Source organism: Neopelma chrysocephalum, unplaced genomic scaffold (genome assembly GCF_003984885.1).
Source record: "Neopelma chrysocephalum unplaced genomic scaffold, ASM398488v2 Primary Assembly neopelma1_97, whole genome shotgun sequence".
Lineage (NCBI taxonomy): Eukaryota > Metazoa > Chordata > Aves > Passeriformes > Pipridae > Neopelma > Neopelma chrysocephalum.
In genome coordinates this window covers 6,198,370-6,214,945 of record NW_020897760.1, presented here as the reverse complement: position 1 = coordinate 6,214,945, position 16,576 = coordinate 6,198,370, and the positions used below count along the sequence as shown (strand labels likewise).

The following is a 16,576-nucleotide window of genomic DNA, read 5'->3' as shown; positions in this document are numbered from 1 at the left end:
GCTCTACATGTTTGGCTGGGTGATACTTGTGTACTTGTCTCATGTAACTGTCCAGGAAAAAATACAAATACGTTCAATTTTAATCTTGACTGGTAGCACTGACATTAATAGGGTAACTTCATCAGCATAAATCTAAGCAGGCTCACTGTCCTCTGCAGGACCTTGTCCTTGGAGGGCAGTACATTTGGAATTTAGCAAGGTTTGGAATAAATTTGGAATCTATTATTGAAATATAAAGCTATTAATGACTGAATTCTGGGTTCTTGAAACTTTTCCTTTTCTCTTAGTGGTATTACCACAATAGAGGAGGCGTGCTGAAGTCCTTGAATTGAGAGTTGGTTTATAAGGGAGAAGAGTTGGCAAGGCAGTACTTGGTGAGGAGTACACTATTCAGGGATTTGCTTTTTCCTTGTCAGAATTTGCAGCCTGTTTTGTCTCCAGATGCTGCAAATTCTGGTTTTCTTTGGGTTTTGAGAATGGGGTGGATCAGGTATTTAGACAGCATTTGTTTTGTTCTAACTAGTGATTTCAAATATGTTATTTGTTGGATAATTTTAATTTGAATGTGTTACTTTTTTTATATTAATTCTTTGTGTACACTTACAGCAGATGGTTAGGTGCACTTTGAAAATCAAATTAAAAATAATTTTTTATCAAGATTTTAATATATCAAGTGAAATAAGTATTTTATATGTTTCCTGTGTGGAGAAAAGTAAACAATACTGTTTGGTTTATAGAATGCAAGGTAGTCTTTCAGGTATGAAAATATTTGCAAAATTAACAGGAAGAAGATCAATACCTTTGGTTCCCCCTAAATTTCAGGGTAAGGTGGGGAGGAAATTTTTATAAAACCACAGAATTTTTAAGTAAAAGTAGTTATGGTTTTGGTGTAATGCCTGAATCTACCTCTTAATGAATGTTGTTTTCAGAAAATCCTGAACCAAACTGTAAGTTTGTGGTTGTGTTTCTTTAACAGGAGTAAGACAAGTGTGTTGAATTTGGGCCTACTGAATATCTTGTTGACTTCTTCCATGCAGGGCTAAGTGGATTTATAAAAGGGAGAGTTCCTTAGATGTTGACAATACTTCATGCTTTTTGTCACGGATGCACCTGCAGGTCTGACCTCTGCTGTCCTAGAGGTGGAGCAGAGCTACCCACTGAAGCGGTAGATGTTTGGGGTAGAAGGAATACTGTGTTGTATAAGTAGAGAATAGCTGATGTTATCTGCTTACATTCAGTACCAAATTCTCTTATCCTTTAACTCTGGGGTTTATTTCTGTTTTGGCTTGTCTGCCTTTTCTTTTTAGCCCTTCTGTCCATTGTTGGGTTCAGATTGTTGTGTTGTGAAGTTCTACTTCACCCTTTTGTTCCCATTTGATGCTGACATCCTCTATCTTTGCTTAGTGGACATAGACCTGCAGAACAGAAGCTGCACTTCTTGATTTTTATGGGGATTTTTGAAAACTGGCTGCAGGTGACAATTATTGGAAACCTGCCCATGTGGGATTTTGGGAGAGGGAAATAAGAGAAACAGGACAAAATGTCTCAAAAAGAGAAACCATCTCTCCAGTTTTGGAGATGAATTAAACCACAGTCCTTCAGCTTCTGAGTGGAGGAACTGAAGCACCGTATGGGATGGGCACAGTTGTATCATTTTTTGAAATTAATTGTAGGATCAGGACCTTTTTGTTAATGAATGACTTACCAGGGAAACTTGAGTCCAAATTCCTCAAAAGCTCCAGTCAAAACTAGTTGATGTTATTTTTCAAAAACTTCCTAAAAACTTCTGTCTTTTCAGGCTATTTCCTCTTTGAGCAGAGGACACTCTATGTAGTGGAAATTTTCTTGAATTACTACTTCCATCATACCCAGAGTTCCTCTCCTAGCTCTGCTGTTTCTTGGTCTCTTTTGTAAAGATTATGGAGCACCCTATTCACTTGTACCAGGTGCTATATTGCTTCCTCAGCTTGCCTCTTTTCCACGTGACCATTTATTTTCCTTTTTGCTCCTTTTATCCTTTAAATAGTAGTTAAATGTTACATAGGGGAATATATTCCTAATGCTTACTTACAGTATCTAATGCAGGGAGACATCTAATGGAGCGAGCTTTTTAAACTGAGGTAAGGGAATAGACAGTGAGGGCAATTCTTCCTCCCTCCATCGTCTTCTTCAGTACTAAAGCAAAGGATTAACATTCCTGTGCTTCAGTCCAAATACACATTCCTGAAAGACATGTCAGCCAGGTGAAAGAAACCATACTTTGTGAATAAACTATACCTACACTTAGATGAATTTCAGATTAATTGATGGAGACTTTGATTCTACAGTGACATTTTGTCAGTGTTTTGGGAATATACGTATTCATTTCATAAGGTTACATTGATTTTGAACACTTAAAATTTTGTGGAGCTGGGTTTTGAATAACTGCACAGCAAGTAAAGCACTGACTATAAAGAGTTGCCAGCTGAAGGTATAGGTCAACGGGCAACAGCACAAATATAAACAAGTCTGTAGAAACAGTGACTGTTTTGGATAAGCAATAGTCTTGCTGCCCAACCACGACTTTCACAGCATGGGTCTTGGGATAGAAGATTTAAGAAGGGCTTTGAAGGACAGAGTAATCCTAAATGTTAACGAAAATGGAGGAAAAAGAATGCAGGTGCCCAGTCTGAGCTTTTGAACAAATTGTAGAGACCAGTATTGTATGTGGCACGGAAACAGAAATTCTTTCAGAGGAAGGTAGAAAAATGGTGTACGTTTTTCAGCTTCATTAGGTAAAATGGAGCAGGTTGGAGGGATGCAGACTGAAGTGGTTAGAGTAAATGGCTGGGGCATTCTAAACAGATAGGAGTAAATTGAGATTTCATTTAATTCAAGGAAAAGTATGTTGTATCTTTTCTTGAGGTTTAATTACTGAAGAGTCCCTACTGTTCTTGTGTGAACTGCAGGTCATTACACAGTTAGTCATAGCAGTTTGCACTTGTTTCCACTGGTGTTTGAATGAGTCATGTCCATGGTGCTGTGCAGCTGTAGATGGAAGGGTGGAATGCCCTTAGGAATGTAGTAGGAGTGTGTGTGTGGAGCAGAAGCTGCTGGGGGATAAAATCACTGGGTCTTTTACTCTAGTTTACAGTACAAATAACAGCAGTCTGCACTGCATATACTTAAACACACCATGTCCAGCATGCTCAAACTTGCATCTTCGTACTTAAGTAGCAGTGTATTTCAAAAATCTACACGGATGGAGAGATTTCAAAGACACAAATCGAAGAAGGCATTTGATCCCATCTGGTCATTTTATAGCAGTTGTGTCTGTGTTAGCAGCCATGCAACAGCTTGGTACGTTTTCGGTTTCTCAGGCTCCCCTTGAGCCTCTATTGTCTTTACTCATATTCAGTATTGGCACCATTGGCATTGGAACTATTGAATAGTTCTTCTCATGATCACTCTTTCCATGTGGTAGAAAGGAGGTGCTTTTGAAAATGTCTCCAGCAAAGGTCACATCAAACAAGCAAACATATTTTAATCAGGTACTGGCACTGTGTTGTAATGTTTTTCCCACAAGTACATTTATAAAAGTGTGAAGTAGCACAAAGCTGCTTCAGGGCCATTCAGCAGTTTTCACCGCTGGAAGAATATCTATGCAGGGAGTTGAGTGATAGTGAGGATTTGGACATCTCTGATGATACTGTTGTGTCTGTGCTTAAATTTCATTAAAGTTATCACCACAGCTAATTTATAATTGTAGCTGACATGTCTATGAGGATGCCACAGGCCTGGAAGAAGCAGGTGCTTAATATGCCTTAGTCTGTGAAGGTCTGTGTGTTGCAGGATTCTTTACAGCAACAGCGATGTGAGGAGGTAATATCCAGTGTTAGTAGAAAGGTGGAGGTTTTTGTAAAATCAACAGCTAAAGATTACAGATACCTGCTTAAAGGTTCTTTATTGAAGCAGTGCTGTAGAGAACTATTTGCCTAACCTGAAAGTCTGAAAAATAGACTATGTCTCAGTTACTGAGGTTCTGGATATTCTCCTGCACCCACTGAACTGAATAATTTATGTTGGGGTTGAACTCCAGGATTTGGCTTTTCAATTACAGTATTGATTATCAGTACATAAGAATTTTATAAAATATTTTAGAATAGTGACTAGTTACCTGGATGTTAAAGTTTTCTCTACCAAATTTTCATGTTTTGTTGCTCATTCAAAATCCATGCAAGATTTGAAGTTGGCAGTATGGCAGTATTTACTTTGTTATACCGGAAATATGATTCCAGTTGCTTATAGGGTTGGGTTTTTTTTCCTTTTAGCCAGTGGCTGTTGATGCTGACAACTTCAAAAGGCCTTTTTTTAAAATCTTTTAATTCTTCCTACATATTTGACTGTCATTTAGAAGTGTTTGGAAGTGGAAAAATAGCATCCAATACATACAAATTCCATTCCCTTTTCTCGTCTCAGTCAGCTTTAGCTGTATCTTGAAGGAGTTTACATACAGCGATAATCCCTGTTTTCTGAGAAGTTACATTGGTTCTCACAGTGATCAGAGGTATCAGTACTTGCTCCTAGGCAGTCAGTTCCAACCAGTATGACACCAAGCTCTTCATTGTTGCAAAAAAAATGTTGCTATGGGAAGAAGGAGGAGAAGAGGGAAGCAAAAGCACAACTCCATATTTTCTGTTGTCTTGTCTTCATCTTTTTTTGAGGTTGCTGAAGCTCCACTCTTGACTTGCAAGCTCTGTATATTTTCTTGGGAGTGTAAACAAGAAACCCATATGTGAAAAAAAAAAAAGTGCATAATTCTAATAAGAGTCTTGATGCTGGATGGAAAAGAAATTGAGATGATTTTCAAGGATTGCTAGAGAGAGATTAAAGGGTTGTGTGTCTGCAAGATGAGCCAGCAGAGAAAAAAGTGATGTCAGATGTCAGTCTCTAGAGAGACTGTTTCTGGCTAGGAAAAGCTCAGATTCATGAAGGTTCAGATTCTAATGACTGCTTTCTTTTAGTGATCGGTTACTATTGGAGGAGTATTTATACTGCTAGAGTTTCCACACAGACTTGTACATATGAAGGAGGGTGAAGAGAGGATTTACACTACTCACGAGAATGACTTAATTACATGTATCGAGTCAGGTGCTTTTTTTCTTCTTTTTTGTTACTGTGAGCAATAAAGTGCTGGAAAGGGATTTTGTTTTGTCGTGAAATGAGGTGATAGTCTGGCAGCAATATGAATACCCAAAATAGATGTGGCAGTGTTTTTACATCCCTTAAATTTCTTTCTGTGACATAATGAGTATGAAAAGAGCATGAAGTCAATACTGTGTGTCCTACTGCATACTTACCCAACACCTTGGCTTGAGGTGTTCTGAAAACTTCTCTATTCCGAGTGACAGACATCTTTCTGTATTAAATATGCTTTTTTTTTTGAATGGAAGTAGATCTTATCTGATTATTAAGCATCCAAAATGTGAAATAAAATCCAATCCATGAACCCACAGTTTACACAGTACTAGTTGACTTCTGTGCAGACTCTAATACATGAATGTTGTAGGTAAACAGGTGCAAATGAATACAGCTGTAATGTCAAGCATACTATGAAGATAAACATTAGCATTGCTTGAAAGGTAATAAAATCTGATGAAAGATGAAGAACTTATTATTATTGAATCAAGCCTTCGGTTGAATTGATTTTGAGAGATGGTAGAAACAGTATCTGTCATCAGATCTGCTAGTTATCTGAAAATATTAATTTTTTTTTTCTGCAGATAATCTAATACAAGAAGGGAAAATGTGGGTTCACCATTTTTTATTAAGATTCCTTGAGAGAGAAAATGGAAAAGAGGTGCTTTATATTTTTTTTTAAAGTTCATGATGTTCCTTTACGGGGAGCATATGGCATAAAGAAGCACATCATTGCTAACAGAGAGCTGAGATTCGGGAGTTAGTTGGATTCTAGTTATTTGAGTTAACTGCTTAACCTGGTTTTTTGCATATAATGTATGATAGTATTGTGGTGGCATCTAATGAAAGGAAAATGCAGTAGTTAATTTTTACCCTTAGTTGCTGCACGTCAGTGAAAAGTTACCATCGCTCGAAAATAGCTTCACAAAATTAGCACAAAATGAAGGCTTAGACAACAAGGGAAGATGGGGAGAGAGAGGGGTAGATCTGCTTGGAGACAGGTATCTGAGGTGAACATCTTTCTATATGACCTGTACTTGTGATGAATTGCAGGGTTTCGTACATTTTGTTGTTGGCCAGCTTACCAGATAAAATATTATAGTACTTGTGAAGATACTCGTTACACCATCCATTTCCTAAAGCCAAAAACTTTCAAAGCAGTTCTGTTGTGTGGATGCTGAAGGAAATGTAGGTCGCTTCTTTCCCCACTCTATTCTGGATTTCCTGCTTTATACAGTAGTAAATAAACTGTTTGATCTTAAAGCTTTTCTACCTCTTTCATTTTGCTTTGACTTGATCTGTCGTAAGGATCATTTGCCTTGAACCAGGTGGTGGGAACAGTGGGGTCTCTAGCAAGGCTAGTCTGCAGGAGTGGAGGTTGTAAATGCAGCCCATAACAAAATGTGCTCGCTGACAAAGTAAGCAGGTTTGTTCTTTTAGAGCGTGTTGTACATGCAGTGCTGGTAGACCCTTTGTCCTGAAAGATTCCACAGGCAAGTGAAGAACTAAATTGCAAAGTTATTCAAAAGCACTTGGTACTGGCACAACTTCCCACGGATCATTTGAATGTGAGAAGAATTCAGCCATGCTTAATGACTTTGTTGAACTGATTAAGAATGGGATTTTTTTCCAATCAAATTGCAAAGTGTTGAGAATGAAAATGTCTCTTCTGTTTAGGAACTTCCTTTTCTTTTTCCTCTGTGCTTCACTCCTGTTTTCTCTGGTATACTTGTACATATTTTACATTCATACAGTTACCAAATTGCCCCTTCTTTGTATATTGCATAGGAAAAAGTTTAAAATGGTCCAACTTCTATTTCCATTGCATTTTCCAACTTTTTTTTTTTTTTAAATAAGCTGAGAATGAAACTTGATCCTTGATAAATATCGGGATAATGTGAAACAGTAACACATGAGACAGCCTGAACAGCCGAGTACTATCATTTTGTGGCCAGGGCTAAGAGGTGGGAAGGCTCAGTTTTGCCTCTGTATAGGTGTTCTGGATTAACAGTTGTTAGGGAACCAGACTAAAAACTGAGTATAAAATAATAACATAGTTTCAGATTATGTGCAATTACATTCAAAACAACACAAGGAATTTAGAGACTGTTCTCTGGATTGATTCATTCCAGTGTAACCCAATTTCTACATTTCTGAAGCTGCTTATTAGGTTTCCAGTGTTACATCATTGTAACAACTTACACCAAACAGGGTTCTGGTTCTAAATGTGTAGGGTATGTGTTGTCCATGTGGCAAACTTGGTTGCTTTAACAAGTGCCTGATCCCTCTGTAAGTTTGTGTGTTTTTCTTTGTGCCTGTTGTATATTTGTATTTAAGGCCAGCATCAAATATGTCATCCCAGGTTCTGTAGCAAACATCCAGTCATGTACTGCACACTCTGACCTCCTAGTTCTCAAACAAATATACAGAGTGCTTTGAAATAGAAATAAACATATATTTTGTGTAAATAGTTGTAATTGATCACAAAGCTCTTCATTTAGGCTTCTGTGCCCTTTGCCATCTGCCTGTACAGAAAACCTGTGATGAGAGCTTTTCTTTTTAAATTAGGGCAGTGGCTGAATTGCTGATAACTTTGAGAACTTTGTATACATAAAAAGTGAATGTTTTACTTTCTATTTTCTGTTAGCAGTGCCCTCTCACTGCTATCAGCAGCAGTAACTTAAATGGGAAAACATACAAGCAAAGAAATACATTCAGAAGTCATTGAGGGAGCTCTCTTTTAAATTTATTTCAAATATTTTAGGTGGCATGTGTTTCAGCCATCTGTTGAAATTGCAAGATTGTTTTTGATTTCCTTAAAATGGTATAATTAAGTTTATTCCCCAAAATAATTACTATTAGCTCTACTACCTGTTCTTCTAGAAGAAATGAATGATTTATATATTTGTTAAAAGATAGATAGCATAAGCCATGTAGCTCTAACACACAGCTTTTAATGAAGATTTTAATGTGACTTAGTAGGTCTATAGCTCATATGAATGCATCTCCAGTATGAAGTTATATTTGGACTCACCATTTTTTTGTTTGTTTGTTTTTCTGTCCTGTCTTCCTCTCTCCTTGCCCCGTTTTCTTACAGAGATCAGAATATTCTGGATCCTACTTTGGAATATGTTAAGGTAAGGTACAATTTCTTACTCTCAAAATATTTTATTTGGTGTATATAACCAGCACTGCCAGAGCATTTCCAGTCGTTTGTAGTTAACTAGTGCAGCTGTCTGTCTTTTGCTACAGAGATACTGATTATACATGTCAAACTGTTTGCTTAGTGCTTCAATGAAATACTTGTGGGAATTGTGCTTTGGGGGTAGGTTGCATTTTTATATTGGGGCTTCTTTACAGTTATATGGTGACTACCTAAATTTCTGCTTTTGTTAACAGATTAAAAGAATCTGCATGTGTTGCTTATGGATTTCTGGGGAAGTAAAGGAACATATCTGAAAGTAGCATAAAAATGTCAGGTTTGGGTTTATGGTTTTAGCAATACACTTACGTTATGGTTAAAAGTTCACTTGTGGTTCAAAAAGTAACTGGAATCCTGGAAAAATTGTGAGCTCTGTTTTCCTTTTGTACAAGATCAGTGTGTACTTTGTTAGAGTAAATAAAAAATACTCCAGAGGATTCATAAATTTTATTCAAAAATCAATCCTGGATTGGCAATATAGAAACTTTGGAAGAAGCCTTAGGGTTGTGATTCTGTACTGGGAATCTCTTATAATGCTGTAATTTCTACTGCATTAGCACCTTTCAACATGTTTAAGTGAATATTGTTTCTCAGAACCTTGCAAGAATCTGGCTTATACATCATGTCTCTCAACAATGGGCTTCTCTAATTGTTGAGCTTTGTTCCCTGTCTTTTAGAAGTTTTCTGAGAAGTGTCAGAGTATTAAGGTTATCCTTAACATAGGATATTTCTGTAGCTATTCGTGCAAGTCTGAATTTCTCAGACACCTGAGTTTCTGCTACAGGTTAGAGTTCAGGAGAGGGAGAGACTGAGGAGAGCCAATCTGGGTTTTGCAGCTGGAATTCCCTCTGTGGATGTTCATAGTTGAGGGAAATGGAGAGGTGCCCAATCTTAGGGTTCAGATTGATTGAAGAAGTAAACTAGGAGAATGTGTTGATAGAGGATTGTCACAGGAAAGTGCTGAGAATTAATTCATCTGAAAGTGTGTCAGGGTCGTCTGCTGTACTTTCTACCTACGGTTGGGATAGATGTAGGAAGTAGGGTTTCAAAGAAGAGGAGGGGAAGAGCAGAACACAAAGGTCCATGGAAAAGTGACTGCTGGAGGACTCTCAGAACAGCTGCTGGATTTCTGCTCTAAACAGTTAGCTCAGTGTTGTGAGGTCCCTGGCCTCAATCCCAGCCTGAAGTTGGGATATGGTAAAGTAGCAGAGACAGAGAAGGCCAAAAGCCTTCTCGAGAGTGCTGTAGAAGAGGGGATGCCAGAGGCAATAATGTGGTGGACATGTTAATTACTCTATTTAATTTACTATGTATCTTGCACTGTGCTGTACAGAGTATGTTGTTACAGTTTTAATAATATGACCAAGTAGAAGGCAGAGGTATCATGTGCCAGTTCATCAATATGTGTGTCTTGTCTTGTTGCAGCAAGTTCTATATTATAAATGTGGTTTCTGATCTTTTCAACTTTTCTAGTAGAAGCTTGTCTTGGACTCTTGTCAATAGCAGTGGTGCTAAGCTTAGTTATTAAAACTTTGATGTTGAGGAAGAAAGCCTGAGGAAAAGAGACATATGAGGGAGAACATATAAGGGTTGCTATCCCCTTCTCTTCTTCCTTTTTCAGTTTTTCCTGTCTATATCTGTATCTTGAGTGAACTGTGAGTTTGGACGCTAGTTCAATGATATCATAACAGAAATTCTAGACAAGAAATCTCAAACGACAACTTTGAAAAATATGCAGAAATTATTTTCTAATAAACATAACCCCCCAAAACACTTTTTTGTCTTTCAAAATCTGGGTTATTAACAAAACTGATTCCAGAAATGTGTTCTTACACAGAAAATGATCATTAATGCAAATAAAGGAAGACTCTCCTCAATGATTTGTTATCAGTTAACTCTAACTGTAAAAGATGTGCCTGAATTCATACTAACAGGATCTTGGACTCCCTTTGTTGGCTCAAGTTTCAGCAAGTGTGTGTTCATTGTCTTTTATAACTTACCTTATGTTAACTATTATATTAATGTTTATAAATTTCCCAGACCCTTGAATAAATTATAATGGCAGTGTTAAGTCAGGTATAAACTGCAGAACACTAACCTACTCATGCTGAAAAAATAGATTTCTGTAGCATCTCACAATGTTTATACCACCATTGCCATTTGCACAAGTCTCTTTGATATATAGTCTGCGCATATGTAGTTTGAACAAGCAGGTAGGCTTTGACAGATGTTGTTTAAGTGGTGAAAAAAATGCCTTTAAGTGAAGAAGAGATAGTAAGAGAAGAGGGAGAAACAAGAGCACTTTTGGGAACCCTATTTTGCTGATTTAGGATACTGAAGTTCTGAGCAACAGATTTATATTTCTGATGCACAGGAAAATACAGTTAGGATTGTCTCTCAACAGAAAACTGTCAATTTACTGACTGGAAACATAAACTTGAGTATGAAGCACATATGATGTCCCAGTCATACGTAAGAATTAATGCTGAAACTAATTGTACACAGTCATGATACTGATTCTCATGTTGCTATTCAAACTGTAAAGAGAAGAGAGACTTTGGATTAATTTGCCTTGTTAAAAATTGCATTATCCTGAAAGTAATACATGGCACAAATTTAAGTTGTACTGCTAGTGCAGTACAAAATTACGTTTGACTGCTGGTGAGTCTACCCAGGAGTTACAGTCCCAAACAAACTGTGCTGTCAGGCCCTGAGGGCACTTGGTTTTTTTAAGTGTCCTGGACAGCCTCACTTAGGACCTCCACCCACGCCCACCCAGCAAGGGCTCCACCAGGCTGGAGCCTTCAAACCCTGCCTGAGTTGTTTAGGAGGTGTGCCCGCCCCTAGTCCTGTTTCTCAAGTGCTGTGTGGGAAGCCCTGGATGGACCTTAGACCTGGCCTGTTACCTGTCTTGCCTGAGGCTCACTGGAATGTGATAGGACCTGTTGTGTCATCACCCTGCTCACCTTGCTTGCATCTTGGTGCTGTGGGACTGCACCTTGTTGGTGAGCACTTTGGCCACCCTGTGCCCCCAGATCACCATTCCTTAGGGAGCAGCCCCACTCCTGTTGCTCCCTGGCACACTGATTGTAGGTGGCTGTTTTGAAAGATACAATGTGATCAAATAGATGCCATTCTCATAACTGATCCGCTTTGTCAGGCTGCACAGTCATACCTATTCTCCTTCAAGGCAAGCAGCTAGTTTTAAACTAGTTAGATTTAAAAAGTAGTTTTACAAAACAAGTTGGGCACAGAGCAGGCCCTGGAGCTTCATAGTTGCAAATTAGCACTGTTTCTGCAGTGATGCAAACATGCTACTGGAGTTTCTGGAGAGTCTCATAAAAAAGATAATACTTGTTTAGAATGTGCTCCTGTTGGGGAGTGATCAGCATCTCTTCAAAACTGGACTTTGCTGTAAATAGAATGTGGAGAATTCATTCAGGCTTGAGGAAGAGTAACATGGTTCTGGTTTTGATTCAGTGTGCTGGTTCACAGTGAAAAGAATACCATCATGTTTGTTGTGGCAGTAGTGACTACAAGCAGAGAAACTCATGGTAAACTTTGAAGCCGAGTGTATCAATTTGCTTTTTAACAAACCCTTCCTTTCTGGAATCTGGTGACTCAAAGTAATACAAATAAATCCTTGTATTCAGAAATACTCTGAACAGAGGAAAGGCAAAATAAACTGGTTTTTCTGCTATTTTATTCTGTCAAGATACAAGACAGAAAGGCACTAGTTATACTGCACTTTTTTTTTTTTTGAGAATTCTCTATAGATGCACTATGGTTCCTAATTCTGTAATCTAAATTACAGCTCACAAATGGCAGTTTAGTTTACTACACCTTGAATATTGATGTATTAGTTCATTCGATAAGAGAGCTAATCACGCAAAAGCAAGTTCTGCGCTGGAGGCAAAAAGTACTGATTTGCTGGAGTCGGAGTACTGAAGTGTCCATATGGCTCCAACCCTTCCTTTGTCTTCGCAGTGCTGCTGAAACCATGGTCACAGTTAAATGGCTCTTTCAAAAAAACCTTTTATGGTAGAAGTGAAAACAGGCCAGACTGCTTTGAGTCAGGCTGCTACCCATGTCATGAAAGAGATTTAGGGACACAATAGCACGTTGTACATTCTGTGAGATTTTTACAAGTTTTATGAGCCAAATAATAGATCCATTGGTAGTCTCTGCAGGTTCTTCCCACACCCTGAGTCTGCACATCCACAGAACAGACTCCTGCAGCAGGGGAGAAAGAATCAAGTGCTTGCAGATTTGAGTGTGTCAGAGAACTTTTTGTGAGTCGTTTTGATCAAATTCATGTGAACTAAAGATAGCCTTCTGTCCCATTCCTATTCACTATAAATACTTTAGGTTCTTTTTATAGAAGTCTGTGCTGTAATCATTGAAGCTATATCAGGGCAAAAAGAAAAAAAAAAGCAACCAGATTTCTCTCTTCCTTTCATGGAAACCTTTCGAGCATTTCCTGTGGAAATAGTGCTTAATAATTACAGAAATACATATCAGTGATGAGTTGATGAGTATTACTATGACCTGAGGTTTTAGAGTTGTATTTTAATCCATTAGTGGAAAATTACAAAATTTATGACTGATTGCTTGCTCAGCATGGTCATGAGGGAAGTTTATATTTAGATTTGGACTTGGAAAAACTGTTACTGCCCTCAGGAAGTTACAGCTGCAGAAAAACATTCTCTTGTGAAGTTCTGCTGAAGGATTGTTGTTTGTCTCAGCCCCATGGTGTTCATTTTTTCCCTATTTTTACAGCTCCTTGATTTTGTTAGAAACCAAACTGTCATAAAAGTTACCGTCATTTATCATGGCTTTGGTTAATGCAAGTGAAAATAAAATTTTGATGACATTTCAGGTTGTTGATCATTATCTGTAGCTTTGCAAGACAGGACAATGTTTTGTGGGTTTAATTCAACTTTTAGGGAACTTGGATCAGGTGCTGAGGTTTATTGATGCACGGTTTAGGTTGCACAAATTCACAAATTCATAATATTGTCGATGCCAATATGCATGGGTGTTTGACTCTCATTGTTCTTTTGGCTATGCCAAGAAGATACTATGGGAAGAGAATTACCGAAAGTAAAGTTTTTATGTGTGTGTATTTGGGAAAGGTTGGGAAAAAATCTGTGTCGGCATGACAAGTAGCCACAGTTTGGGAAACAATTCTTCCTGATGACAATGAAATTACATTGCAAGCAGCCTTTTTTAGATGTGGAAATATATTAGAGAAATCTCCACCTCAGTGGAAAAGTTGCCAACTGCAGTATATTCCTGTTCATGCCGTGTATCGCACTCCTGCGGAGACTTGCCTGTTGAGATGCGAGTTGTGACTTGTGAGCAGAAAGTCTGTGGGGTTTCTGCATTGTCTGACAGTGTCGTGCATAACGTACCTGAGCTGGAGGAATGCCTGACGCTGAGGCACCATACCGTCAGGAGGTTCTTTTTGAATCCTTATAGTAGTTTGGGGATTTTTTTTCCCCACACTTTTTGCAATTGCAGCAAGAGCAACAGTATCACAGAAGGTGGAATTATCAGATGGAATGTATTTTGTTGAGGAGAAAAGGAGTATGCCCATGTGACTGACTTGGACTTTACACATCTCTTTGTCATTACAGATTTGTCATCCAACTCAAAGATCATCAGTGCTGTCAGTAATGTTTCAGTTAGGGATACTTGCTTTTATTCCATGTTTCTATACTTAGCAGGAACTGAAGCTAAAACATCACAACATCATTCGATAGCAGTATTGCTTCTTGTATACAAGCTGTGTAATTCAGAAATATAAGATTCTGTTAGAGCCAATCTGATGTTAAATACGTGTAATTTTCTGTCTGACAAATACTTCCGCTTTGATTCTTGATGGGTGGTTGCTGGTTATACACTGCCCTCTGCTGGAGAAGAAACACTGTAACTCGATATTTTTTTAATCAAGTAATGGCTGTTAAAATCACATTTTTCATAATAATTTCATTACAACACTTTTGGAAGTTTGTTGGTTTTTTTCTCAAGAGGCCCATAATGGGGGGGAATTTTTCCCCTTCTCTCTGTCATTAAGTTATAGAAGTAGGTCTTGAGGGAACTTGAGAATTTTTTTTGTGTGTCACTGAGATTATTAGAATAGGTGTTCTGATTAGTCCAAAACCTCCAACAAAAGAGATTCCACAGCCTCCCAAGATAATCTGTTCCACCTCACAAACTAAAATAGTCTGATGGTCTTTTCATTGTTACTGAGGAAAAGTTTTTCCTAAAATGTGATATTTTGCACATAGAGGTGGGGTTTTATGGTTGGTTGGTTTTTGTTTCGGTTGAGGTTTGTTGCCTTTTTTTTTTTTTGTCCATCTGTCTTCTGTTGGTTACCTTTATTTAATTTTCTAATGGGATAAGTTTTGGCTGTTGCAAGAAATTGGACAAAGCATCGTGTCATTTACTTTTAATCCTATTCTGATAACAGTAAAATTTCAGGTAGTAGAATTTTTTCTTCAACCTTATGCTGGCTTGTTTCTGACAACTTGTGCCCTTTCTCTACCTAGAAAGGGCAATGATATCTTTAAGTATGTATGATAATTATTCCTAAAATATCCTTATTTTATCAGCCAGGTATAAAATACAGAAAGACGTAAGGAGATACATATGTAATTAAAATTTAGAAGCCCTCAAGTAGTTAATTCCCCTAAAATCATGATGAGAATCTTGCCTTGTTTATTTGGCGTTAAAGAAAACTTGTTTTATTTGATAGAATGCAATTATCCATAATTAGTGATGGAATCTTATGCCCAAGTTTGTGTATTTTCTGATGTTGAATTTTGTTTGACTAACAGGCTCATCTCTGAAATATGGTTGAGTCAGCAGTTCTGTAATCTTTTGGGTGCAAAGTGATGATAAAATCCAAGCTGATGTTTGCAGTGAACTGTGCAGGAAGTGGGATTCTACAGCTCTGCAAGACAATGTACCCTCAGTGTACTGTCCTAGTTCATGTTTCCCTAGTAGAGAGAATCCCAAATTGGCTTATTACTGTTTGGAGCTTCTTGCTGTTTCCCAGCCCCCACTTCCTGAATGACCTTGTTAGCTTTAAGATCTGTAGTGGGTTTTTTTGTGGATGGGTGGGTTTTTTTCTTTTTTCTTCGCTGGAGTTTTCTTTGTTTTGTGGGTTTGTTGGGGGTTTTTTTTAGCATACTGGGAGGAGGGTTTTTTTTTCCTTTGAGTATGATAATCCTTATATGAATTGAGTCCAGTGGAGAGTGGCTTTCTAATTATTCTGACCTTTATTGTAAAGTCTTTTAGCCGTGGCTCTTACATTCCCTTCTCCTGATGCTGAAATGGAGTTTAGGATATTTATCTTACAGAACATCTTCTGTATTGCTGAGTATGCTTTGGTAAATATAAAATGCTGATAATTCATAGAGCAGCAAGCATTCTCTCTGTTTGTGTTAATGGTTAATCTTACATCTTGTCCTGTCGTGGATTTGACCCTGTTAATGTCTGTATTCTGCTTCTTCTATTATTACTCATTAACTCTTAAATGATGTTTGATCTGGAGTCATCAAAAGCTACTGCATGCACTGAGATTGCACCACGTTTTGAGTTGAAAAATATAAAATTATATCATTTGTACTTATTTCCTTGGCACCAGTAGTAATACCGGTGGCAGTAGCTACATAGTTGACTTTTTCAGTCCCTTTGTTAGATGATCAGTAACTACTATCAAATCTCGTTTGTAAGATGGCATCAGCTGGAATTCTTACACCTAACAGTTTTCTTCTATATATGTGTGTGAGTAGGTCTGTATATATAGAAAAAGCATGAGTGCCACACATAATTTTATTCCTTTTCATGAGATGTTTAACAATTAATAACATCAAAGATCTGATTACAGTTTACCATCTTTTCTGTTTGTCTTTTTGTAACTGTTGCTGAGCTGTGTCTCTTGGAATACTTATTTTTCTATTAATTTTGGGCTTTTGGGATTGTTCCACAGGAACTATGTTACTGATGATGTTGGATTCTTTCATAATTTAGAAGATGGACTAATAGCAAGAACTGACTGGGCAATGAAAATATTTATATTTAACTCATTCATGCAGCACCATACTGAAGTTGATCTTTCAGTGTCTATAAGCATATGAACCACAAGGGGGAGTGAGTATATAGTGTGTGGAAAGCAGATTATTAGTA

The 16,576-nt window shown here is 37.7% G+C and overlaps 1 protein-coding gene across 5 annotated transcripts in view; it reads left to right on the top strand.

Annotated features, from left to right (window-relative positions):
• The window catches only part of BCAR3 (BCAR3, NSP family adaptor protein), a 91,946-nt gene that overhangs the window by 47,746 nt on the left and 27,624 nt on the right, over window positions 1-16,576 (top strand). For all 5 annotated transcript variants that reach the window (XM_027694176.1, XM_027694178.1, XM_027694177.1 and 2 more), the window contains one exon: window positions 8,276-8,315. In XM_027694176.1, the coding sequence (XP_027549977.1) occupies window positions 8,276-8,315 (40 nt within the window). The remainder of the gene's footprint in view (window positions 1-8,275; window positions 8,316-16,576) is intronic.